Consider the following 27,281-nt stretch of genomic DNA (forward strand, 5'->3'; position numbering starts at 1 on the left):
GCGGCTGGGCCCATCATAAGGTTCCTGTCACACCCGGAGGCCATCATACACTGTGCGGCCTCCAGGCCTGGTCTGTGTCTCGTGTTACCTCGAGGCTGTAGTACTGCGTTCTGTAACCTTTCACCCGGGAGTCTGACGATAGGAGGGGTCTATATGTGTCATGCCCCGCGCTTTACTCATGCTTCCATCTATACCTATGTGATGCCCAGCATTCACCCAGAGGGGCTAAAATGGGGCTACAAGATCATTACTACACGTATTAAACCCCAGAGCTGCACTCACTATTCTGCTGGTGCAGTCACTGTGTACATACATTACATTACTGATCCTGAGTTACACCCTGTATTATACTCCAGAGCTGCACTCACTATTCTGCTGCTGCAGTCACTGTGTACATACATTACATTACTGATCCTGAGTTACATCTTGTATTATACCCCAGAGCTGCACTCACTATTCTGCCGCTGCAGTCACTGTGTACATACATTATATTACTGATCCTGTATTATACTCCAGAGCTGCACTCACTATTCTGCCGGTGCAGTCACTGTGCACATACATTAGATTACTGATCCTGTATTATACTCCAGAGCTGCACTCACTATTCTGCTGGTGCAGTCACTGTGTACATACATTACATTACTGATCCTGAGTTACATTCTGTATTATACTCCAGAGCTGCACTCACTATTCTGCTGGTGCAGTCACTGTGTACATACTTTACATTACTGATCCTGAGTTACATCCTGTATTATACTCCAGAGCTGCACTCACTATTCTGCTGGTGCAGTCACTGTGTACATACATTACATTACCGATCCTGAGTTACATTCTGTATTATACTCGAGAGCTGCACTCACTAGTCTGCTGGTGCAGTCACTGTGTACATACATTATTGATCCTGAGTTACATCCTGTATTATACCCCAGAGCTGCACTCACTATTCTGCTGGAGCAGTCACTGTGTACATACATTACTGATCCTGAGTTACATCCTGTATTATACTCCAGAGCTGCACTCACTATTCTGCTGGTGCAGTCACTGTGTGCATACATTACATTATTGATCCCAAGTTACATCCTGTATTATACCCCAGAGCTGCACTCACTATTCTGCTGGTACAGTCACTGTGTACATACATATAAAAAATGAGGATGATTGACCTCATGGAGATCAACATCCAACACTGCGGAGACACCATCACGTGTTTCTCAACGCAGTGATTCTAGAGCACTGCCCCCATCCCTTATGGGAAATATGCAGAAGCATGCAAAACAGAAGCCGCGGAGACACCATCACATGTTTCTCAACGCAAGCAATGACCAGCCAGGTCTTTCACCGGGAAGGAACAACCACGGGAAGGGCAGTCTTCAATGAAGGAAACCACCTATGCCAAAACATGGTAACCATCCACAGACAGCTGTTTCGGGGTTTTACTCCAGAGCTGCACTCTCTATTCTGTTGTTGCAGTCACTGTGTACATACATTACATTATTGATCCTGAGTTACATCCTGTATTATACCCCAGAGCTGCACTCACTGTTCTGCTGGTACAGTCACTGTGTACATACATTACATTACTGATCCTGAGTTACATCCTGTATTATACTCCAGAGCTGCACTCACTATTCTGCTGGTGCAGTCGCTGTGTACATACATTACATTACTGATCCTGAGTTACATCCTGTATTATACTCCAGGGCTGTACTCACTATTCTGCTGGTGCAGTCGCTGTGTACATACATTACTGATCCTGAGTTACATCCTGTATTATACTCCAACACTGTACTCACTATTCTGCTGGTGCAGTCGCTGTGTACATACATTATATTACTGATCCTGAGTTACATCCTGTGTTATACTCCAGGTCTGTACTCACTATTCTGCCGGTGCAGTCACTGTGTACATACATTACATTACTGATCCTGTATAATACTTCAGAGCTGCACTCACTATTCTGCTGATGCAGTCACTCTGTACATACATTACATGTCTGATCCTGTACTGATCCTGAGTTACATCCTGTATTATACTCCAGAGCTGCACTCACTATTCTGCTGGTGCAGTCACTGTGTACATACATTACATTACTGATCCTGAGTCACATCCTGTATTATACTCCAGAGCTGCACTCACTATTCTGTTGGTGCAATCACTGTGTACATACATTACATTACTGATCCTGAGTCACATCCTGTATTATACTCCAGAGCTGCACTCTCTGTTCTGTTGGTGCAGTCACTGTGTACATACATTACTGATCCTGAGTTACATCCTGTATTTTACTCCAGAGCTGCACTCTCTATTCTGTTGGTGCAGTCACTGTGTACATACATTACATTACTTATCCTGAGTTACATCCTGTATTATACTCCAGAGCTGCACTCTCTATTCGGTTGGTGCAGTCACTGTCCTTACATTACATTACTGATCCTGAGTTACATCCTGTATTATACTCCAGAGCAGCACTCACTATTCTGCTGGTGCAGTCACTATGTACATACATTACATTACTGATCCTGAGTTACATCCTGTATTATACCCTAGAGCTGCACTCACTATTCTGCTGGTGCAGTCACTGTGTACATACATTACTGATCCTGTACTGATCTGAGTTGCATCCTGTATTATACCCCAGAGCTGCACTCACTATTCTGCTGGTGCAGTAACTGTGTACATACATTACATTACTGACCCTGTACTGATCCTGAGTTGCATCCTGTATTATACGCCAGAGCTGCACTCACTATTCTGCCGTTGCAGTCACTGTGTACATACATTACTGATCCTGTACTGATCTGAGTTACAGCCTGTATTATACCCCAGAGCTGCACTCGTTATTCTGCTGGTGCAGTAACTGCGTAAATACATTACTGATCCTGTACTAAACCTGAGTTACATCTTGTATTATACCCCAGAGCTGCTCTCACTATTCTGTTGGTGCAGTCACTGTGTACATACATTACATTACTGATCCTGAGTTACATCCTGTATTATACTCCAGAGCTGCACTCACTATTCTGCCGTTGCAGTCACTGTGTACATACATTACTGATCCTGTACTGATCTGAGTAACATCCTGTATTATACCCCAGAGCTGCACTCACTATTCTGCTGGTGCAGTATGTACATACATTACTGATCCTGAGTTACATCCTGTATCTCTTTTATTATAAAATATCAAAAACAATACAACACAACATTCCAGAAAAGAAAACACATAAACCAAAATACACACATTAATCATACACTTAGGACATACAGAAACTTGTGCATAACCGCAACTTGTTATAGTCCCCAAGCTTTCCAGCTTAGGGGACCCCCAGCAGGATCTTTCCAACAGAAAACTCTTCCCATAAAATAATGAAAAACAGTTTTTAATCTTTCACCCCCATGCACTCTCTTTCACTCCCCATTCACACTTCCACCCATACCTATATACAGGAAAACAAAAATAATATTCTTGGCCCATGCTGCCTTAAATAAACCTAGCTAATTCTTTTTTGGCAAAAGTACCTACACCAGCTTAACACCTCAATATATATATATATATATATATACATATATATACATACATATACATTTTTTTTTTTTGCTGTTTTTTTATTATTTTTCCCACCACCCACACCACAGGTCCATAAATGTCCATGGCCTTATCACGTCTAGGCCTGATGAGCACGAAAGTTTATGCCCACAAGCAAAACCCTCACCCATTTGCCCCCGATGTGCTCAAAAATGGTCCATTTTCCATAATTTCCATGGTATATGGTATATCCATTCGCCACTTTCCCCTTGGTTTAGGGTCCTTTTACTTTTTTTTCCGCTCTTACCCCCCCATTCACCCCCCTCCCAACCTCACTACGCCCCCCATGCACCTCTGACTACGGAAAAGAATAACAACACATACTACAATACATATACTACAATACATATTACAATACAATATTACAATGCAATGTCATTACATCATTTGCTTTACCGAATAATACCACACCACAAACCTTTACTTTACAGGCCCAAGTTCAGTGCCTGCAAGCCCAATATCCATTATTTCTCTATCTCAAAACAAAAATCTAGGTGTGCCATGCAGTAGCCCACCACCAGGAAAAAGGAGTTCTAGAGGCCCCATCCCTCACTAACACATTCACCCTGTCCCTCAACAACTAAGACTGTCCCTACTTCTGTCCCTAAAGAAACTGTCCCTATCTGTCCTTACCTGCCCCTACTCTACCTACCTTATCATAACTAACTCTCTATCTGTCCCTCAGTGCCTGTCCATCCCTGTCCCTACCTGCCCCTACTTCTGTCCCTCACCACCCACACCACCTTATGCTGTCCCTACCCACATTCACACAAAATCTAGCTCTCCCTAGAGTGTGTTTTTAAAAGGAAAGGCCCCTCCAAAGCCAAGAGGCCCTCCTCACACCCAACCTTTCGAACTCCAAAGAACGCACCTTCACCAGGTCACCCAGGATGTTACTAACCACCTCTTCCCTTGGGAGGGCTTTCTGCCGCGTCGAAACTAAGCACCGTGCATTCCTAATGTAGAACCTAACCACTACACTGACTAGGAATAAAGTGCCCCGGTCTCGGCCACCCAGAGTTCTGAACGCTCCATAGGCCCACTCGGCATAGGAGAGGGACGCCAGCCGCGGCCAACGTATGGAAGCCCCCACCCTGTTGTAAACCTCTGTATTAAAGGGACACTGAAGCAGGAAGTGCTCCATGCTTTCCAGCACGTCGCCACACTCCTCACGGGGACAACCCCGATCATCGGATTTCCTGCACTTCAGGTTATCCTTTACATACAGCCTCCCGTGGAAGCAGCGCCAGGTCAAGTCCCAAAACTTCGTGGGGATCTGCTTAGAATTTAAAAGCCCGAGCCCCACCTCCAGATCCCAGCCTGGGCAATCCTTAAGGGCCAGGGGCTTCTGGAAATGGGTCAACAGAACCCTCCTGTCAAGGCATTGCCGCGACATGGTCCTGATTTCCCACATTCCCAGACCCCACCGGCGGATCACCTTCAGAACCGGGGTAGCATAAGCCGGGAGATGCCCATGAGGTGTGCGGAGGTCCTTCACTTGCCCTCCTGTCTCCCATTCCTGGAAGAAGGGCCGAAGCCAACCCTTGCAGGAGACTACCCACGGAGGAGCCCTCTCTAGCCAGAGGTTGGAAATGTTGGCTTTAAGAAAGGTGTTCACTAAGAACACTACCGGGTTGACCATACCCAACCCACCTAGTCTCCTCGTGCGGTATGTGACCTCTCTCTTGATTAGGTTGAGCCTATTCCCCCATAACAGCTGGAAGAACAGGCTATAGACCCGTGTCCAGAGAGGTTCTGGCAAGATGCACACGCTGCCTAGGTAAATTAACAAGGGAAGCAGAAAGCCTTTAGCCAGGGCAACCCTTTCCCTTAGGGACAAAGACCAACCCTTCCAATGGTCCACCTTTTGGGCAGCGATCTTAAGTCTGCCCTCCCAATTTTGCTGGGGGTAGTCCCCGGGGCCAAATTCGATGCCTAGAATTTTGGCGGTGGCCTGGGGCCCTGGAAGGGTGTCCGGGAGATCAAAACTAGGATCTCCCCCTCCCAGCCAGAGACTTTCACACTTATCTCGGTTGATCATGGACCCGGATGCCTCCGAGTAGCGCACTACCTCTGACATGACCCAATCCGCCTCCCCCCTCGAGGACACGAAAAGGGAAACATCATCGCGTACGCCACCACCCTCAGAGAGGACCCAGAGCCCGCCTGGTCCATCCCGACTCCCGCCAACGGTCCACGATCTACCCTCCTTAGGAAGGGATCGATCGCGAACACGTATAAAAGCGGGCTCAGCGGACAGCCCTGACGGACCCCAGAACCCACCTCAAAAGGGCGACCTGACCAACTGTTCACCAGCGGAAAAGTCTCAGCCCCTTGGTACAAGATCTCTAACCATTTTACAAACCTCCCAGGCAGACCATACCTCAAAAGGACGGACCAGAGGTACTCATGGTTGACCCGGTCAAAGGCTTTCGCTTGGTCTAACGACAGCAAGTACCCCTTCCAGTGGCCTGCCCTACCCTGCTCCACTGCCTCCCGGACACCGAGCACAGCACTAAAAGTACTGCGGCCTGGAACAGAGCAATGCTGGGCCCCCGAAAGGAGCCGGGGTGCAAACTTCACCAGCCGATTAAACAGCACCTTGGCCAGAACCTTCCGGTCCGTATCGAGAAGCGCTATGGGACGCCAATTCTCGATACGGGACGGATCTTTACCCTTTGACAGAATAATTAGGGCTGACTTCCTCATTGAGTCGGGAAGAGTGCCCGAGGATAGACACTCATTAAAGACCCCTGTCAAGAGGGGGACCAAGGAGTCCCTAAAAGTCTTATAAAACTCGGATGTTAAGCCATCCGGACCTGGCGATTTCTTGGGCCGAAGCCCATCAATGGCCAGTCTCACTTCCTCCTCCCTAATTTCTTCTGCCAAAACACCAAGAGAGGGATCACCCCCTGGCTCAGGGACGGTTTCAGCCAGGAAAGCCGACATCCTATCCCGATCCAGATCCTTCTTTTCCAAGAGGCACGAGTAGAAGGATCTGACCACCTCCAGGATCCCTGATTTGGATCTGTTCAGGGACCCCGTACTGTCGATCAGTCCTGTCACCATCTTACAATTCACTGACATCTTACAGTTTCTGTAAGGGTCGGGCGAGCGGTACTTCCCGAAGTCCCTCTCAAAAACTAAAGATGTGTGTCTATCATACTGGCACCTCTTGAGCAAAGATTTCACTCTGGAGATTTCCTCACGGTCACCTCCAGTCGAGACAAGCTGCTCGAGTTTCCTCCCCAGAGCCTGATACAAGCGGTGCCTGTTCAGACTTCTGAGGTTCGAGAGCTGACGGAAGAACCCCGCCACCCGCTTTTTGAAGATCTCCCACCACTCTGACTTACTACTACAGAGATCCAACAGCGGTACCTGGCTCTGAAGAAAATCCTCGAAGGATTGTCTCACCTCCGCTTCTTCCAGCAGGGACGAATTGAGCTTCCACAGCCCTCTTCCCATCCGAGGAGTCTCTGCAACATTCAGAGAAAAGAAAATTAAACAGTGGTCGGAGAACTCCACCTCAACGGCGGACACAGCAGAAAAGATGGCGTCCTCCTTCAAAAAAAACCTGTCTATTCTAGACCTACTGCTACCCCTATGGTAGGTGAAACCCCCGTGGCCTGGGGTGTGCCGGATGTGGACATCCACCAGGCGAGCTTCACTAGCTATGCTATTAAGCGCGACGCTGTCATAAGCCAGGCGGTCTCCGGGACCCCCCCCGGTCACGGCACCTCGTAACGGTGTTGAAGTCCCCACCGAAGACCACCTGTCGGCTCGTAAAAAGAAAGGGCTTGATCCTCAGGAAGAGACATTTACGGTCCCACTTGGACTGTGGGCCGTAGATATTAATGAGCCGGAGCTCTTGTCCCCTCATGAAGACATCTAGGATCAGGCACCTCCCCATTTCCAACTCGGTAACCCGTCGGCATTCAACATCTGCAGTCTTAAAAAGGACTGCCACCCCGCTATACGGCTCAGCCGCAAGAGACCAGTATGAGGGCCCGCACCTCCACTCCCTCCGTGCTTTAAAGATGGCCCCCATGTCCGTTAGTCTGGTCTCTTGCAAAAATAAAATTTCTGCCTCAATCCGGGAGAAAAAATCAAAGGCCGTGAAGCGAGCCGCATCTGACTTAATGCTGGCGACATTAATGGACGCCAGCGTCAACGGGGCGAGTTCAGCCATCATGGGTGATCGAGTTGGATGGCCAGTTTCTTCCCTGCCCCGCTATCACCTCCTCCTGGGGAGGGGTCAGACACCTTCCTTTTTAGGGAAGCCCCCGACGTGTCCATCCCTCCCCCCCAGTGTCCTCGCCCCCGGGTTCCAGGCCTGTCCCCCCCTCAGGAGGAACAGTGCCCCCTGAGGGACGGACTCCACCATTCCCCGAAGGACCCTCCGGTGTTACCCCCGGCCCAGCACCCTCGTCTTGCGGATCATCATCTGATCCTCCGAGGGCGCTGAACCAGTTGGAGAGTCTGATCAGAGGGGGGTCAGCGGGCCCTTCCATATGCACTCTTGGGGGCGGGGGGGACTTTGAAGACTTGTCAGCCCTCTTCCCTCCCGATTTACGGTTGGCACGCTTGTTTTTGCCACCTGATGCTGTAGGCTGCCCCCTGACATCCTCGTCGACACTTTCATAACGAGAGGAGTCGTCTGAGTCAGCCGCTTTCTCCTCTCTCTCCATCCTCCTGATCTCCTCACTCACCGCACTCTCCCCCAGGGCCTCAGAGGCTTTTGCCACGGGCCTAGAGGGAGGGGCAGGCATCACCCCAGTTTCCCGAGGCTACACCTGCCCCTTGCCTCCATGGCGTTTTTCTTGCCTCCGCTCATAAGCGGGGCCCCTTGCCTTAGCATTGCCCTTCCTCACCGGCCCCTCAGCCCTTCCCCCTCCGCCACCACCTGCCACGGCAGAAGCACCGCCAGAGGTTGCCCCCTCACGGTCTTCCCCCACCGGGCCTGCAGCGGTATTGGAGAAAGAGCGAGGGCAGCGGCTGAGCGGGTGACCTAGGTCACCACACAGGTGGCACCGAATGTCTTTGCACAAGGCGGCCAGGTGGCCTACCCCACCACACAACTTCTGCACCTTGCAGCTGGCGCTGAAGTGGGTGGGGTCGCCGCACTTGTGGCAGACCTTCGGTTGCCCCTGGTAGAAGACCAGGATCCTGTCCCTCCCCAAGAACGCCGAGGAAGGGATGTGGGTGACCGTGCCGCCGGAAACCTTCAGCTTTACTATGAAGGTCCAGCCCCCCGACCAGATGCCAAATTCGTCCCTGTTCTTTTTTGGGACCTCGGTGACTTCCCCGTAACGAGAAAGCCACGTCATTATGTCCACGCCTGCGAGCGACTCGTTACAAGTCACCACGGTCACTCGCTTGACGGCATTTTGGCGAGACACCGCTTGCGCAACGAAGTCTCGCCATCCGGGCTCTTCTCGCACCAGCTCGTAGTTCGACCAGAAGAGCTCAAGCCCCTCTGGCCGCACGAAACTGACATCAAGGAAGCGGGACGCCGAAGGATGTATCAGGGCAAAGATGTCATTCGCCCCGAAGCCCATCTTTAGGAGGAGCTCTACCACCTTGCTCCTGGGTGGACAAGCTTCATTGCCCCCCCACCTAAGACGGACCACATTCCTTCTTGGCGGCCCCTGCCCGGCTGTGGGGAGAGACCAAACAGTCCCTCCCTCCCTTTGATTTTGGAAGGCAGCAAGGCCGTGTCTCTCTATCCAGAAAGACAGGTCCACTGTCCTCCCCTCTACTGTTACCGACCTTTCTCCCCTTTTAAGGGCCTCCAGGAAACGGTGGTGCAAAGCGCCGTCCCTGGAACCCGGAGGCGAGGAGACCCCCCCCCCAGGACCACCCTGACCCCCAGCCGCGGCCCCCGCATAGTTACGTTGGGGTCTCGCGGCCGGGTGGGCAGATGGGCCAGCCCTCCCACCACCACTTGTGCCTGCACCCCCATTCGTCCTCCCACTCACTCTCCCATTCACTCTATTATTCCCAGCATTCACTCCAGCACTTTCAGCCAAATTCACTCCCTCATCCATGTCACTCACATCCCCATTCACGTCCACAAACAACTCCTCAAAAATATCAGTCACCCCGCTCTCACATTCACTCACGCACTCCTCATACTCCTCAGCACCAATTTTATTTATATTTACATTTTTATTTACATCAGCATTAACAGTTCCTTTGCCGCAATTTTCCCTCCCACCTGCTGGGGGCCCTAGCTGGCCAGGTGCTCCATGATTGCCCTTACTGGCCAAGAGTGCTGCTGCCCCTTTAAGTGCCTCAGCGCTGATGACATACTGCACATTTCCCTGGCTGTGCCTGGGAGCAGCAGCAGCTCTTGGTTTCTCCAGCACCATTTTTTTTTCTTTTTCAGAGTTTCTTTTGTTTTCCTTGCTCTGGGCAGGGACGGCCTCTGGCACAGCTCCCTGCCCTGCATCCTTCTTCACTCCCTTTGCCAGGGGGCGCCAGAGTCCCCACACCCTCAGATGAAGGTAGGTGGGCTGGGGACCCCGACAACCCCCCGCCAACTTTTGGGGGCAGCTTGCTTGCTTGCACTGCTTGGGAGGGTGGGTGGGACAGAGGGCAGCGGGCGTGCCGTGGCCACGCCCCCCCGCCAGTCACGGCCACCACGGGCAGAGCAGTGACCCCTTGCGAGGCCACGCCCCCCAGGTGACGCGGACGTAGCGAGTGGGACAGCGGCCGAAGAGGACACGCCTCCCCGCATGCCACAGCCTTTGCAGGCCGGGCAACACTCGGGGAGGCCCCGCCCCCCTCGCAGACCACCGCCGCCACTCTGTGTCCACCACTTGCCACGGGCAGCGCCGGCCACTCCCCCTCGTCGCCCAGTGGCGGCGGAGCCCCCCGCACGGACCCCCTTTTGGGTCGACGTGCCGGAGACCCCGCTCTTACCACGGGCACCGCCATGGGAGCGACCAGCTCCCTGCAACGCTTCAGTTGTTGTTTGATTTTTTTGCTCGCCCTTCCTAGACTTCTGGACCCCCACTAGCGATCCAGACTTAGCGGATCCGTACGTGGGGGGTCCAGAAGCCCCAGCACTCGCCGCCGGAGGTGCGGCCCTGGCTGTACCAACTTTACCTGGTGCCAGGCCAGCCCCCCCTGCCACCGAGGGCTGAGCCTGGACACCACCACCAACACCACAACCAGCACCGACCTCCATGTCGCTGCCCTGGTCTGAATTGTCACCAGATGCGACAGTCAGGTCACAACAGTCATCTCTCTCCCCGCTCCCTCGCTGCGGACCCACCACAGGGCCCGAGCCGGGGTGGGTGGCGGGTTCCACACAGCGGGACAGAGGGGCCCCGGGAAGAGGAGCAAAAACCAGTTGTTCCTCCACGCCTTCAGAGGCCTTACGCCTGCGCCTCCTGTTTCTCCTCTTCCCGGTTGCCTCATCCTCCGGGCAGACTTCATCCCCAAACAACAGCGTGCCAAACCGTGCTGGGGATTCCATCTGCCGCACTTGCCTGAGGATGAGGCAGCCCCCCTCGGTATTACGCCCACTCCCTCCATCCTCCCCCTCGCTCCTGCTTTCCTCCGCGTTACTGGAGTCCAGCGGGAGGGCCAATTGCTCAGGGGCTATCCCGCTGCATGTTACCTGACTCCTGCTGATGTCCGTCAGGTCTTCAGGTGGAGGCGGCCTGGGTGTAGCGTGGGCGCCATCTTGCTCTTCCTTCTCCTCACTTTCCTCCACCTGGGTGGGGCCTCCTGACCCCCCCAGGAGACCCACCGGCCATGGCCCTGAACCGGTCCTCGTTCCGCAGCTTCTCCTGGAAGGGGCCGCTGCCAGCCATGATGACACTTCGCCGGCCCTCCAGGGCCCGAATCTCCTCTTCCAGCCGCTGGACTTTGGCGGCGACCTCCGCTTTCTTTGAGGTACGGAGCCTGTTTTTAGATATTATCTTGGCTCCCTCCAACTCCCCCCGAAGTCTCCTCAGCTGCTTCCCGGCCTCCTCATATTCGGAGAGGTGGGCATGGATGCGGGAGGCGTAGGTGGTAGCCGGCTCTCCCGCAGCCTTTGAGCCCCAGATGTTAAGGGGGGGCCCCGCCTCACCTCTGCCGGCTGCTGCACCTCCGGGGGAAGGGCCCGTCACAGCCTTCACTTCAGGGGTCCCGGACCCTGGAGCCTTGCGGCCCCCTGGTGTCCGCTTTTTCCCCATCCCTGGGACTGGCTGGCTGTGCCTTGGGCCTCCTGGTGGTAGATGAGGCCCTCCACCCCCAGCTGGCTTGCCGGGGGGTGGGGGGCAGGGGCACAGCCCCGGCGCTCAGTCCCAGGGAGAGTCCTCTTTCCTGGGAAGGGGGCAGATGGAAAGTCCTTGCAGGAAAAAAAACCTTCCTTCCCAGGAGCTTAGCAAAATCCCAGCTTGCAGACGCTCAGCTGCGACGTTCCTCCTCTTCCTGGGCGTGTCCAGAGCTGCGCTCACTATTCTGCTGGTGCAGTAACTGTTTACATACATTACATTACTGACCCTGTACTGATCCTGAGTTGCATCCTGTATTATACGCCAGAGCTGCACTCACTATTCTGCCGTTGCAGTCACTGTGTACATACATTACTGATCCTGTACTGATCTGAGTTACAGCCTGTATTATACCCCAGAGCTGCACTCGTTATTCTGCTGGTGCAGTAACTGCGTAAATACATTACTGATCCTGTACTAAACCTGAGTTACATCTTGTATTATACCCCAGAGCTGCTCTCACTATTCTGTTGGTGCAGTCACTGTGTACATACATTACATTACTGATCCTGAGTTACATCCTGTATTATACTCCAGAGCTGCACTCACTATTCTGCCGTTGCAGTCACTGTGTACATACATTACTGATCCTGTACTGATCTGAGTAACATCCTGTATTATACCCCAGAGCTGCACTCACTATTCTGCTGGTGCAGTATGTACATACATTACTGATCCTGAGTTACATCCTGTATTATACTCCAGAGCTGCACTCACTATTCTGCTGGTGCAGTCACTGTGTACAGACATTACATTACTGATCCTGAGTTACATCCTGTATTATACCCCAGAGCTGCACTCACTATTCTGGTGGTGTAGTCACTGTGTACATACATTACATTACTGATCTGAGTTGCATCCTGTATTATACCCCAGAGCTGCACTCACTATTCTGCTGGTGCAGTAACTGCGTACATACATTACATTATTAATCCTGTACTGATCCTGAGTTACATCCTGTATTATACCCCAGAGCTGCACTCACTATTCTGCTGGTTTAGTCACTGTGTACATATATTACATCAGGGGCGGACACTAATAGTTTGGGGCCCCTGTGCAAGAAATGTGTCTAGGGCCCCCCCCCTTTTATGGCGACAAAGCTATATATATATAGATAATAATCGTCTCTGTCTGTAACCGAAATCCCGCGTCGGTGATTGGTCGCAGTCTCCAGGCCTCGACCAATCAGTGACAGGTGCAGTGCGCAGTCCAGAATTTGAAGGACGCACGCCACTACTACCTTCAGAAGATCAGCGGCACCAGCCGCTGATCTCCCCAGGGCTGTGGAGTCGGTAAGCCACAGTTTCGACTCCGACTCCTGTATTTTATCAGGCTCCGACTCCGGCTCCGACTCCTTCATAAATGGCCAATTCATAACAACAAATTTACTGTTGTAAAATATTAAACATCGTGCTTATTCAGTTTCTCACCATCATATACAGTGGGGCAAAATAGTATTTAGTCAGTCAGCAATAGTGCAAGTTCCACCACTTAAAAAGATGAGAGGCGTCTGTAATTTACATCATAGGTAGACCTCAACTATGGGAGACAAACTGAGAAAAAAAAATCCAGAAAATCACATTGTCTGTTTTTTTTTCATTTTATTTGCATATTATGGTGGAAAATAAGTATTTGGTCAGAAACAAAATTTCATCTCAATACTTTGTGATATATTCTTTGTTGGCAATGACAGAGGTCAAACGTTTTCTGTAAGTCTTCACAAGGTTGCCACACACTGTTGTTGGTATGTTGGCCCATTCCTCCATGCAGATCTCCTCTAGACCAGTGATGTTTTTGGCTTTTCGCTTGGCAACACGGACTTTCAACTCCCTCCAAAGGGTTTCTATAGGGTTGAGATCTGGAGACTGGCTAGGCCACTCCAGGACCTTGAAATGCTTCTTACGAAGCCACGCCTTCGTTGCCCTGGCGGTGTGCTTTGGATCATTGTCATGTTGAAAGACCCAGCCACGTTTCATCATCAATGCCCTTGCTGATGGAAGGAGGTTTGCACTCAATCTCACGATACATGGCCCCATTCATTCTTTCATGTACCCGGATCAGTCGTCCTGGCCCCTTTGCAGAGAAACCGCACCAAAGCATGATGTTTCCACCACCATGCTTTACAGTAGGTATGGTGTTTGATGGATGCAACTCAGTATTCTTTTTCCTCCAAACACGACAAGTTGTGTTTCTACCAAACAGTTCCAGTTTGGTTTCATCAGACCATAGGACATTCTCCCAAAACTCCTCTGGATCATCCAAATGCTCTCTAGCAAACTTCAGATGGGCCCGGACATGTACAGGCTTAAGCAGTGGGACACGTCTGGCACTGCAAGATCTGAGTCCATGGTGGCGTAGTGTGTTACTTATGGTAGGCCATGTTACATTGGTCCCAGCTCTCTGCAGTTCATTCACTAGGTCCCCCCGCGTGGTTCTGGGATTTTTGCTCACCGTTCTTGTGATCATTCTGACCCCACGGGGTGGGATTTTGCGTGGAGCACCAGATCGAGGGAGATTATCAGTGGTCTTGTATGTCTTCCATTTTCTAATTATTGCTCCCACAGTTGATTTCTTCACTCCAAGGTGGTTGGCTATTGCAGATTCAGTCTTCCCAGCCTGGTGCAGGGCTACAATTTTGTTTCTGGTGTCCTTTGACAGCTCTTTGGTCTTCACCATAGTGGAGTTTGGAGTCAGACTGTTTGAGGGTGTGCACAGGTGTCTTTTTATACTGATAACAAGTTTAAACAGGTGCCATTACTACAGGTAATGAGTGGAGGAAAGAGGAGACTCTTAAAGAAGAAGTTACAGGTCTGTGAGAGCCAGAAATCTTGATTGCTTGTTTCTGACCAAATACTTATTTTCCACCATAATATGCAAATAAAATGAAAAAAAAACAGACAATGTGATTTTCTGGATTTTTTTTTCTCAGTTTGTCTCCCATAGTTGAGGTCTACCTATGATGTAAATTACAGACGCCTCTCATCTTTTTAAGTGGTGGAACTTGCACTATTGCTGACTGACTAAATACTTTTTTGCCCCACTGTAAGTAATCAGACCACTTAGAGCAAAAACTACATTTATTAGAATACAATTAGAATATAGCAAATAACTTTTATAAACTTTTCTAAACTGTAAGTAAATATGCAATAAACACTTTTATGCAGTTAATAAGAAGAGATCTATAAATTTGTCCTCAGAAAAAGTATTGCCTCTGTCAGATCCTCCTTCATGGATGCCCTCAAATCTGATCTAATTATTTTGAGAGCAGAGAACAACCTCTCTACACTAACTTGTGTTGGTGGCAAAGCAGTAACCACTCGGGCAACATCTCTGACAATGTCAGGATACAGAGGAATCGCTTGTTGCACTGTTATTTTTGATGAACGGTCAAATTTCTCAATTTCTTTTAGTGCACATGAAAAATTCTGCTGAAATGTACTGGCTGTGTTCCTTGATGGGGATGACTCTTCTATGCGGGAACGCTTTGCACGGTCCTTGTGATCCAAATATTTTTCGAAATTAAATTCTTCATCAGTTGATGATGAGGGTGAAGATGTGGCAGGACGACCAAATTCTTCTTGTTCCTCCTGACTGTTCTGCAACCCTTTCATCCTTACTGCTATTTCAAACAGAGCTTCTTTTCCTTTACTTAGCTGTTGATCATCTAGAACAGTGGTCCCCAACCTTTTTTGCACCAGGGACCGGCTTCAAGCAAGACCATTCTTCCATGGCCCGGCAGGGCGGGGATGGAGGTGTGACGGGGCGGGGATTTTGGTCATAAGGGGGCGGGGCTATGGACGCGGCTGTAGTTTAGCAGTGCATACTTATCATTTAATTATAACAGTTATAATGTGACTCCACTCACCATAGGTTTTGAATGAGTGGGAGTACCTGCTTGTTTCTCTGTTTCAGTGGGAGCACTGGGCTACTTCTACTGATGACCGTCACTGCTAATGATGATTGGAACCTACAAGGAAATGGAGCATTGAGCACTTAAGAAAAATTGTACTGGAGTACTGTACATGCTGATTATTTTCTAATCATCAGAAAATGTATGTGTGGTTCCCCCTGTCCCATTATTGTATACATGGCTCCGCTCCCACTCTCCCTCCCTTGTATATATGGCTCCGCTCCCACTCTCCCTCGTATATATGGCTCCGCTCCCACTCTCCCTCCCTAGTATATATGGCTCCGCTCCCACTCTCCCTCCCTAGTATATATGGCTCCGCTCCCACTCTCCCTCCCTTGTATATATGGCTCCGCTCCCACTCTCCCTCCCTAGTAAATATGGCTCCGCTCCCACTCTCCCTCCCTAGTATATATGGCTCCGCTCCCACTCTCCCTCCCTTGTATATATGGCTCCGCTCCCACTCTCCCTCCCTAGTATATATGGCTCCGCTCCCACTCTCCCTCCCTTGTATATATGGCTCCGCTCCCACTCTCCCTCCCTTGTATATATGGCTCCGCTCCCACTTTCCCTCCCTAGTATATATGGCTCCGCTCCCACTCTCCCTCCCTTGTATACATGGCTCCGCTCCCACTCTCCCTCCCTTGTATATATGGCTCCGCTCCCACTCTCCCTCCCTTGTATATATGGCTCCGCTCCCACTCTCCCTCCCAAGTATATATGGCTCCGCTCCCACTCTCCCTCCCTTGTATATATGGCTCCGCTCCCACTCTCCCTCCCTTGTATACATGGCTCCGCTCCCACTCTCCCTCCCTTGTATACATGGCTCCGCTCCCACTCTCCCTCCCATGTATATATGGCTCCGCTCCCACTCTCCCTCCCTTGTATATATGGCTCCGCTCCCATTCTCCCTCCCAAGTATATATGGCTCCGCTCCCACTCTCCCTCCCTTGTATATATGGCTCCGCTCCCACTCTCCCTCCCTTGTATATATGGCTCCGCTCCCACTCTCCCTCCCTTGTATACATGGCTCCGCTCCCACTCTCCCTCCCTTGTATATATGGCTCCGCTCCCACTCTCCCTCCCTTGTATATATGGCTCCGCTCCCACTCTCCCTCCCTTGTATATACGGCTCCGCTCCCACTTTCCCTCCCAAGTATATATGGCTCCGCTCCCACTCTCCCTCCCTTGTATATATGGCTCCGCTCCCACTCTCCCTCCCTTGTATACATGGCTCCGCTCCCACTCTCCCTCCCTTGTATATATGGCTCCGCTCCCACTCTCCCTCCCTTGTATATATGGCTCCGCTCCCACTGTCCCTCCCTTGTATATATGGCTCCGCTCCCACTCTCCCTCCCTTGTATATATGGCTTCACTCGGCTCCCCCATCCTCCCCCATCATACTTACCCTCACATCGCTGACCTTCCTTCCTGTCGCTGAACTTCCCTCCCTGCATCTCGCGGCGCTTTAGCTTCTTCCTGTGCGGAGCGGTCACGTGCTACCGCTCATTAAGGTCTATGAATATGGACGCCACGCCTATGGGAGATGAGTGGCGTCCATATTCATGACCTTAAATGAGCGGTATCACGTGACCGCTCAGCGCTGGATGAAGCCGCCGCGGGATGCAGGGTGAGTATCAGCTGCTGCACCGCCCCCCGGCTCCCCTTCTGTCCGCGGACCGGCAAGGGCACTGCAACGGCCCAGTGCTGGGCCGCGGACCGGCGGTTGGGGACCCCAGATCTAGAAGAATCCGATGCATTGGGTCTACATAAACAGCTGCCAAAAGAATGTTATTTTGTAATAGTAGCTCCTCTCTCCATTTCATTGATGTAGCAATGCCACTTGCAATTAACCCTCCTCTTTGGGACAGGCGAAACATCAGGTTCTTCCACTCCTTTAAGAAAATACCTGGAGTTAAGTCCTCTGCTTGTAATTTTTTAGTCACTGTAAATGGGTGCTCTAGCAATTTTTCCAGCTCAGTCACCTGATTCCACTGACTTTCATTTAGCGTCAGTTGAGGGTTAGCCATGTCTACAAAAAAGGTTTTCAGTTCAACCAAGCGCTGAATCATTAAGTAAGTACTGCCCCATCGTGTGGCTTGATCAATAATTGCCCCTTTTCCAGCACGTCTCTTCAAAATTGAGTCAACTTTAGGGGTTCTGGCAACAGTAGCCAATTTTCTCACCTTGCCAATCAGTGCAGCAGCATGTCCTTCTTGCAGACTGTCTCTTATAGCCAGCTGTAGCGTATGCACAACACAGCGCATGTGATGAATGAAAGAACATATTGACACAGTTTCAACAAGATCATCTAAACTATCATGTTGCTGTTCATCTGAAGCAACTTCAGTTTGCTCCTCAGTTACAATACTGTGTTCCTCTATTTCAAACATTTCTGTGTCTGTGGACCCAGAATGTTCTTCTAGCTGCTGGTCACCATCATTACTCTCATTCATTAGCTTAATAGTACTTATCATATTTGAAGCATTGTCAGTTACGACAGAAAGAACTTGCTCTTTTTTAAGTTCATAGTCTTGTAGAACCTTTTCCACCAAGACCTGGAGAAACTCACTGGTGTGATGAGCTTTGGTGTCTTACTGCCAATGTCTTGGTAACTATTTCATTTTTGTCACAAACAAATCGGACATTGATGGCAAAATAGTTCACTCTGTGACGTGTGCAGGCATCCATTTTAAGAAACAGAAAGCGTCCCTTGAGAGTTTTTTTAAGTTCTTCCTTTTGTTTAAAAACTTCTTCGATTACTAATTTTCTAATACTCTCTCTCTCCAGAGAAACACCAAGCTTGCGGGCCATTTCCCCATTCAGACACATAAAAGCTGGTCGTGAAAATAATGAAATAGGCACACTATCCTTTACAACAAGTTCTATGATCTGTTTTTTAAATATATCTACTGTCATTGTCACAGTAACTTTGTCACTGACAAAATATCTTGCAACTGATGGCTGCAAAGTTCTCTGCTCCTTTGTTTGGCTGGAAGAGCTGGGCACTGGTTCATTGGTTTGGATGCAGTCTTTCTCATCCACTGCTTTCAGTACTTCTGGATGAAAGCGCTGTAAATGTCTCTTTAGATTAGAAGCTCTGGTAGGAGCATTTTTATCTTTGCCTGAATATGCACTCATCTTGGCTTCACAGCATTTGTTTACGTCTGGATCATTTGTCATACACTGACAGACATAATGTTTTCTATCTTGAGTGATGGTGAAATGTTCAAATACAGCTGATTTAATGTGATGCTTCTTTGACATTCTCAGGTTTTTAATTCTGCATTCACAATCCAAATGACAATTGTTTTTCCTAAAAACAATTGTACAAAATTATTGCCAGGTCGTACAACTGATATAGTGGTCAGTAATACTGTTATTATTCCTCATGTACTCACAGTTAACTGATGCAAAGTTTGTTGAAAGGATAATACTTCTTACAGTCTTCCTCTTCTGAGTAGCAGGCAGCTGGTAGATGCTTGGAAGACGCACACCTAGTATGATCTAGTCTAGAGGAGGAGCTTTACTACTAAGAATTTGCAACACATTTTCACTTTCAGTTTCATACATTGTAAGTAGGGGGGTTGGGGCAGCAAGAGGTTAACCAAGTATAAGATTAGATAAGGGCAGTGGAGAACAGTGACACACAAGAAGTAAGAAATGTCTATCTCCAGCAGAACTGCTTATCACTGTTGTTCATAGTTTGATAGAACATATATATTTGAGTAACATTTATAAAATTCATATGAAAGTTCAATTATGAAATATTAATACATTTTTTTTAAAGCTGGAGTCGGAACATTTCTACCGACTCCGACTCCAACCAAAACTAACTCCGACTCCGACTCCACAGCCCTGGATCTCCCGATGGTTGCCGCGGGTCATCTCCGGCCACACGCACATCAGCGGCGACGCAGCTGGGAGATGACCGGCGCTAGCCGGTACCCAGGGTCCGGAGGAGAGGAGACTCCTCCAGACCCTGGGTACCATCAACCTGTAAAAAATCGAATTAAAATAGAGTAATATACTCACCTTCCGACGGCCTCCGGACTCTCTCTCCTCTCCATGCTCCCGGCATCTTCCGTTCCCAGTAATGCTGTGCGCCAAAGACCGCTGATGACGTTGTGATCTCGCGAGAGTGATGTCAGCAGCGGTCTGTGGGGCAAAGCATTACTGGGAATGTAAGATGCCGGGAGCGTGGAGAGTAGGGACAGAGTCCAGGGGCCGTCAGGAGGTCAGTATATCACTTTTTTTTACCTTAATCTCCCGCTGACCATATTCTAGAGTACCCGATGCTTTAGAATCGGGCCAACATCTAGTTTATATATAAATATGTATATGTGGCCACACACATACATGTGTATATATATTACATAGTCTCCTTTATTATGTATATTGCCGTCCCTTATTATACAGTGCCCTCTCTTGTTATGTACAGCACTTTCCCTTACATATTGGATTATATAGAGCCCTGTTTTTTATTACATACCTTCCTTTCTTGTTAGCTGTATAATGCAATGATAGCTGATGGATCTTAGGAAAGCTTTTTTTCTAATGGAGTAGCTGATGGACTGGTCGTCTGGTCACCGGCTGCTCCATGAGCAGTCAATTTATATCTTAACAAGAGAGCGGACTATGTAATAAAAGAGGGCGCTGTGAATAGCAAAAAATAACAAGAATACACTATGTAAGAGACAGCACTGTACATAACAGCAGAGGAAGCTATATAATAAGGGACAGTACCATGTATAACTGGAGAGGATGGCATGTAATAAGGAACGGTGTTATACATAACAAAAGAGGAATTATTTAACTAAGGATGGTGTTATACATAATAAGTGAGTACACTATATACTAAGGGACTGCTATACATAAAAAGTGACTACACTATAGATGGATTGTGCTATACATAATAAGCGAGTACACTATACAGTGGCATGTAAAAGTCTGGGCACCCCTGGTCAAAATTACTGTTATTGTAACCAGTTAAGCAAGTTGAAGATGGAATGATCTCTAAAAGGGCTAAAGTTAAAGATGACGCATTTTCTCTGTATTTTAGGCCATAAAAATTATATATTGTCATTTTTTACATTTTAAAAATTACAATAAGGAAAATAGGCCAATGCAAACGTTTGGGCACCCTGCATAGTTAGTACCTAGTAGCACTCCCTTTTAAAAATATCACAGCTTGTAAACGCTTTTAGTAGCCAGCCAAGAGTCTTTCAATTCTTGTTTGATGGATTTTCATCCATTCTTCCTTGGAAAGTTCTTCCATTTCTGTGTGATTCCTGGGTTGTCTTGCATGCACTTGCTATTTTGAGGACTAGCCACAGATTTTCAATGATGATCGAATCGGGGGACTGTGAGGGCCATTGAAAAACCTCTAGCTATTGCCTTTTGAGGTAGTCTGTTGTGGATTTTGATGTGTGTGATCATTATCCATTTGTGGAAGCCATCCTGTTTTCAAATTCAGCTTTTTTACACATGGTGTTATGTTTGCATCAAGAATTTGTTTAAATTTCATCGAATCCATTCTTCGCTCTACTCATAAAATGTTTCCTGTGCCATTGTCTGCAACACAACTCCAAAGCATGATTGATCCATCCCCATGCTTAATGGTTGGAGAGATGTTCTTTTCATGAAATTCTATGCAATTTTTTCTCTGCACATACCTTTGATCATTGCGACCAAAGAATTTTATTTTATCTTCAACGATACACAGGACTTGTTTCTAAAATGCATTGGGCTTGTTTAGATGTTCTTTTGCATACCTCTGATGCTGAATTTTATGGTGAGGGTGCAGGAGAGGTTTTCTTATGACTCTTCCATGAAAGCCATATTTGATAAGGTGTCTCTGAACAGTAGAACAATTACCACAACTCCAGAATCTGCTAAATCTTTCTGAAGGTCTTTTGCAGTCAAGTGGGGGTTCTAATATGCCTTTCTAGCAATCCTACGAGCAGCTCTCTCTGAAATTTTGCTTGGCCTTCCAGACCTTATCTTGACCTCCACTGTTTCTGTAAACTGCCATTTCTGAATTACATATTGAACTGAAGTAAGGACAACTTGAAAACGCTTTGCTATCTTCTTATAGCCTTCTCCTGCTTTGTGGGCCTCCACCATTTTCATTTTCAGAGTGCTAGGCAGCTGCTTAAAAGAACCCATGGTGGCTGTTTTTTCTCACAAGGTTAGAGGAGGCTATGTGTTTCTAAACCTGTGGAATCTGCATCAGCTGGCCTTTCCTAACATTGAGGGTGAACAAGCCATAACCCTTACAGGCTAATTAGGGTCTGAAACCTTGGTCAAAGTTATCTGAGCACGCAAATCTCCAAAGGTGCCCAAACTTTAGCATCAGACCATTTTTCTTTTTGTAATTTTTAAAATGTGAAAAAATGACATTGTGTATTACTTTTTAGCCTAAAATACAAAACAAATGTGTCATCTTTAACGTTAGGCCTTTTAGAGATCATTTTATCTTCAACTTGCTTAACTGTTCACAATAACAGTAATTTTGACATGCCACTGTATACTAAGGGCTTGTGCTATGTATAATAAGTGAGTACGCCATATAATAAGGGACTACATTAAAGGGAACCTGTCACCTGTTTTGGACACTATAAGATGCGGCCACTGCCTTTCAGAGCTTATCTACAGCATTCTATAAGCCCGCAATCCGATCTGCAAGATAAAGGAAAATATGTTTTATTCTACTCACCTGGGGGGCGGTCCAGTCCGATGGGTGGCGCAGTTCTGGGTCCAGTACCTCCCATCGTGTTGCGATGCTGCTCTCCTGCTTGCTTCATGGCTCCCTGGCATTGCGCTCTGGCGCAGGTTTACTTATCTGCCCTTTTGAGGGCAGAGTAAAGTACTGCAGTGAGCTGGCGCTGGGAAAGCTCATAGAGGTCCAGCACCTGTGCTCTGCAGTACTTTACCTCTGCCCTCAACAGGGCATATAAGTAAACCTGTGCCAGAGCGCGATGCCCGTGAGCCACGAATCAAGTAGGAGGGTGGCATCACAAGAAGATGGGAGGACCCGGACCTGCAACACCCATCAGACCGGACCGCCCCCCGGGTGAGTATAATAAAACTTATTTTTCTTATCCTTATCTTGCAGGTCAGATTGGGGGCTTATATACAGCATTATGATTCTATGATTCATTATAGAATACTGTAGATAAGCCCTGAAAGGCAGTGGCTGTATCTTATAGCTGTCAAAACAACTGACAGGTTCCCTTTAAACATCTTCCCCCTGTTCCTACATCCATTATAAATTCCCCTTCCTCCCTTCCCAATCCCCCACACCCCTCATTGTCCTCCCCTCGCATCCCATTATTGTCCTTTCCCCATCCCCCATCATTGCCCTTTCCACCATCATTGCTCTTTCCACCATCATTGTCCTTTCCACTACCACTATCATCGCCCATTCCACGACCTCCTTCATTTCCTCCTCCCCCCACACCCCATTATTGCTTTTTCCACCACGACCATCATCGTCCTTTCCACCACCACAATCATTGCCTTTTGCCCACCACCCCATCAGTGCCCATTCCACCACCTCCATCATTGCTTTCTCCCTCACCACTCCATCATTTCCCATTCCACTGCCTCCATCATTTCCTCCTCCCCACCACCCCATTATTGCCTTCTCCGCAATCACCCCCATTGTTCACCTCTCCTACACACTCACTCACCTCACCGCACGCTCTCAGGCAGCATCACCTTCACCTGCAGCTTCCTCTCTCTGGCACAGCCGTCAGCCACGTTGCTGGATGACGTCATCCAGCTGCGCCACTGACTGCTGCAACAGAGACAGGAAGCTCGGGCAGGAAGCAGAATGGATTGCTGCAGCGCCGCTGCCATTTTCTCTTGTAGGCAGCAAAGCTGCAAGAATCTCTCCCTGCCCCCGCCGTATTTGAGGACATTCTGGCCAGGGGCCCCCTCGGGGCCGGATAAACAGGTCAGATTGCCCTCATTATTAGGGGCCCCTGTACAGCCGCATCGGCTGCACATGCGGTGTGTCCGCCCATGTATTACATTACTGTACTGATCCTGAGTTACATCCTGTATTATACCCCAGAGCTGTGATCACTATTCTGCTGATGCAGTCACTATGTAGATACATTGCATTACTGATCCTGGGTTACCTCCTGTATTATACCTCAGAGCTGCACTCACTGTTCTGCTGGTGGAGTCACTGTGTACACACATTACGTTACTGATCCTTAGTTATATCCTGTATTGTTACCCCAGAGCTGCACTCACTATTCTGCTGGTGCAGTCACTGTGTACATACATTACATTACTGAACCTCAGGTAGATCTTATAACTCAAAATTGGCTACAGTGACCAGAACAGGAAGGGTTGTAAATTGTGCTCCTAGATTATTTGCAGATTCCCTGCAAAATACACACTTGCAAATTATCTGTATAAAAATACAATATTATCACCTCCTCAATTTTTAGAAGTTCTTACCAGACTTATAAATGCAGCTCTGGAGGTGACTGGAGAATGAGTCACACTGTAACTCTACAGCAGGGTTAGTTGGTTGTATGTCACATTCCTCAAACTCATCACTTTATGATTTTCCTCGTAGATCATCTGATAGAGAACTGTTGTCTTCCTTCCAAGACGGCGTCATCAGGGAAACGAACAGTATGGCCTCACCTGGAGAGAGCACCAAGTCAGCAGAGAAGAAACTCCTCCTTCCCACATCTAAGTCGTCCATTGTGCCAGCCTCCCATCACCGCTCTTCTCACTCTTTGGACAGACCTGGGCGTACCTCTTCTAGCAGCGGGGCATTAGACCTGCAGTCTCTGGTGGCGCGATCTGCATCCTCATCATCCATCTCGGGGATCACCGTTCCGATACGTTTGGATGCATTGTCCTATTTGCTGAATAATGCTGTTTTGGGGGCCAACAAAATGCCTTCTCAGATGCCATACTACCCACCTGCGTACCCAGCATGTCCTTACATGGGATATCCCTATGGTCCATACATGAGTTCACCCCCTTGCAATATGGCGTATATGAATCCCTTTCCTGCTTATCAGCCGGGTCCGATGCCCTCTAGTACCCAACAAGGCGTCCCAGTATACCAAAACCCAATTGGTGGCACTAATCCCAGCCAAAATATGAGTGTGTTTCCAGGTTTTCAACCCCAAAGTGGAACACCCTTTGGTACTAGCTTAACAAACATGGCACCTCAGGGAGGAATTTTCCAGCCAGAAGGTAACTCATTGGACCGAAAAGCAAACAACGGGGCGGAAAATAATAAAGGTAACCCGTTCTCTTCGAATTATGAAAAACAAAGCTCAACACCTTCACAGGCGTCCGTGAGGTTTGCAGATAAGCAGGGTGAAGACAGCTGGTCTAGTAGACCTCAAAACAGTTCTGGCTGGGGGTCTGGACGGGGAAGAGGCAACTTTGGAGGTCGACCATGGCAAAGTAACTTCAATGGTCAAGAAAGAAGATTTGGGGACAGATCGTGGAATGCAGATTCTGGTGGCAGAAGAAGGTTTCAGGAGAGCCCTGACCGATGCCAAGACAGCGGCAGCTCCTTTAAGCGTGGCCGCTGGCAGGATGGTAGAGGGAGAGATGGAGAAAACAGAGAGAGCTGGCAGCAAAGAAACAGGCAAAGTTTTTCTCCACCTTGGGCCAAGGCTGGCACTACTTGGGACATGTCAAAGTCAAGCGAAGAAGAAAAAGTAATCGCTAAGTCTAATGTATCAAGTGCTCAAGATGATGACTGGGAGATGGAATATGCAGGAGAAGCTGAAGCCTCGAAGACTTGTGCCCAGAACTCGAGTTCTTCATCGCCTCCATCCAAAACCTTTGATTCTTTGCAGACCATTAACCCAGCGGACAAACTGGAAAATGATAATGAAGACGTTGGAGGAAAGGGGTTAGCCACAAAGCTTGTTGAGGAGAAAGAGGAAGAATTGGATTCCTGTTCCGACAACACAAATTCAGAGACAATGGCAACCAAACCTCTGATCAAAGAAGGAGATACTGCTCAGGTGGAAATTGGTGAGGAAGAAAAAATGGAAAATGTCCACACCTTCATCATAGCTGCGGATGGAAATGAAAGCAAGGGATTATCGGTGAACGTGGATGCAGAAGACCAGTGAGCGCACCTCCACGTGACCTGCATTAGTTGTTCTGAAAAAGTTTACGTTTCATTGTTTGATTTACACTATTGCTTTTTAGAATTTTTCTTCCATTTTATGTTCTCTGAAATACTTTTTTTCAAGAGTTGATTGTTGTTGAAGACCAAGACATGCTCCTCCGGTGTCATCCTGTATCGTACCTTTACAGGTTCATATAGTGGATCTACAAGCTTAAAGTTCCAAAGTGTAGTCTATAAACCGTGGCGACGGGACCCGCCGTAAAATGATAGAGCCATGACAGAAAACCAGGCTCTGTTGTTCTACCTGTATTGGTGATATAACGTTTAGCACCACTATGATGTACGGTGCACAAGTAGGTTCCCAAACCATATAATCTTGTGCAGATAATGTGGCACACGAAAGTAAGTTGAAAATGGGTGGTTTAATGTGATCCAAAATAATACATACACAAACGTTTCGGTCAGCTAGACCTTCATCAATGTAATAAAGATATTAGTAGAAAATTGTGGGAATCTACCCACAGTGGTGGACACTGTGTCTACCACACTATAAACCTCACATTCCTGTATAGGGCATTTAATTCATCTGCTCCTGCTATTCTGTATAGACATTGCAACCACTGAGCCAAATAAAAACCACTGTGGGTGGATTCCCACACTTTTCTACTAATATGTTTAGTACATTGATGAAGGTCTAGATGACCGAAACGTTTGTGTATGTATTATTTTGGATCTCATTAAACCACCCATTTTCAACTTACCTTCGTGTGCCAAGTTATCTACACAACACTATTGTTCTACTTGGTCAGACATGTTTTGAAGAAGGCTTATATACATAAAGCTTAGTTGGCTTTAATTGGACACTTTGCAATCCTTGTACGGATTCCCCTTTGTTTATTTAGATCTTGCATATTCATCTTCTGCAGTGCCAGTTATAGACCACACAACATAATAATACATGGCGGGTGGACACTACTTGTGATACCAGATTCTCTGATGGACCCAAAGAAGAATGAAAAAACTTTAAAGTTCACTTGTAGTTTTAGAAAACTTTTATAAGTTTTTATCGCTGACATTCTGGATGCTGTGTCCTCACCGATCTTGAGCAGATCTGTGTATGGATTTATGTACTTTCTGTGATCTTCTCCAAGAATTCTTCAAAGATCAATCGGCCAAGCTGAGCATTTCTGCTCCTCCATTGTAGTCATCATTGGTTTCTCAGCACCTTGTCCCTCAACTATCAAAGCTTCCTTCTGACACTACAGCTACAGATAATTTCTAAAGTTTATTATTGCATAGACTGTTAATATAAATGTTTGTAAGCTTTTCACCTTTTTATACCGAGTTTGAAGGCCGTAATTATCTTTATTGGATGTCAAGACGGGTTTATTT

General features: G+C 48.2%; 1 protein-coding gene across 1 annotated transcript in view; it reads left to right on the forward strand.

Moving 5' to 3' along the window:
* The window catches only part of LOC141085304 (uncharacterized), a 26,503-nt gene extending 196 nt beyond the window's left edge, over nucleotides 1–26,307 (forward strand). Inside the window, exon 2 of the mRNA XM_073570584.1 lies at nucleotides 24,357–26,307. Within this exon, the coding sequence (XP_073426685.1) occupies nucleotides 24,357–25,890 (1,534 nt within the window). The 3' untranslated portion in view covers nucleotides 25,891–26,307. The remainder of the gene's footprint in view (nucleotides 1–24,356) is intronic.
* The last annotated feature ends 974 nt before the right edge of the window (nucleotides 26,308–27,281 follow it).

This window comes from Dendrobates tinctorius, unplaced genomic scaffold, assembly GCF_039654945.1.
Source record: "Dendrobates tinctorius isolate UK_male_01 unplaced genomic scaffold, ASM3965494v1 ptg000028l, whole genome shotgun sequence".
NCBI classification, from domain to species: domain Eukaryota; kingdom Metazoa; phylum Chordata; class Amphibia; order Anura; family Dendrobatidae; genus Dendrobates; species Dendrobates tinctorius.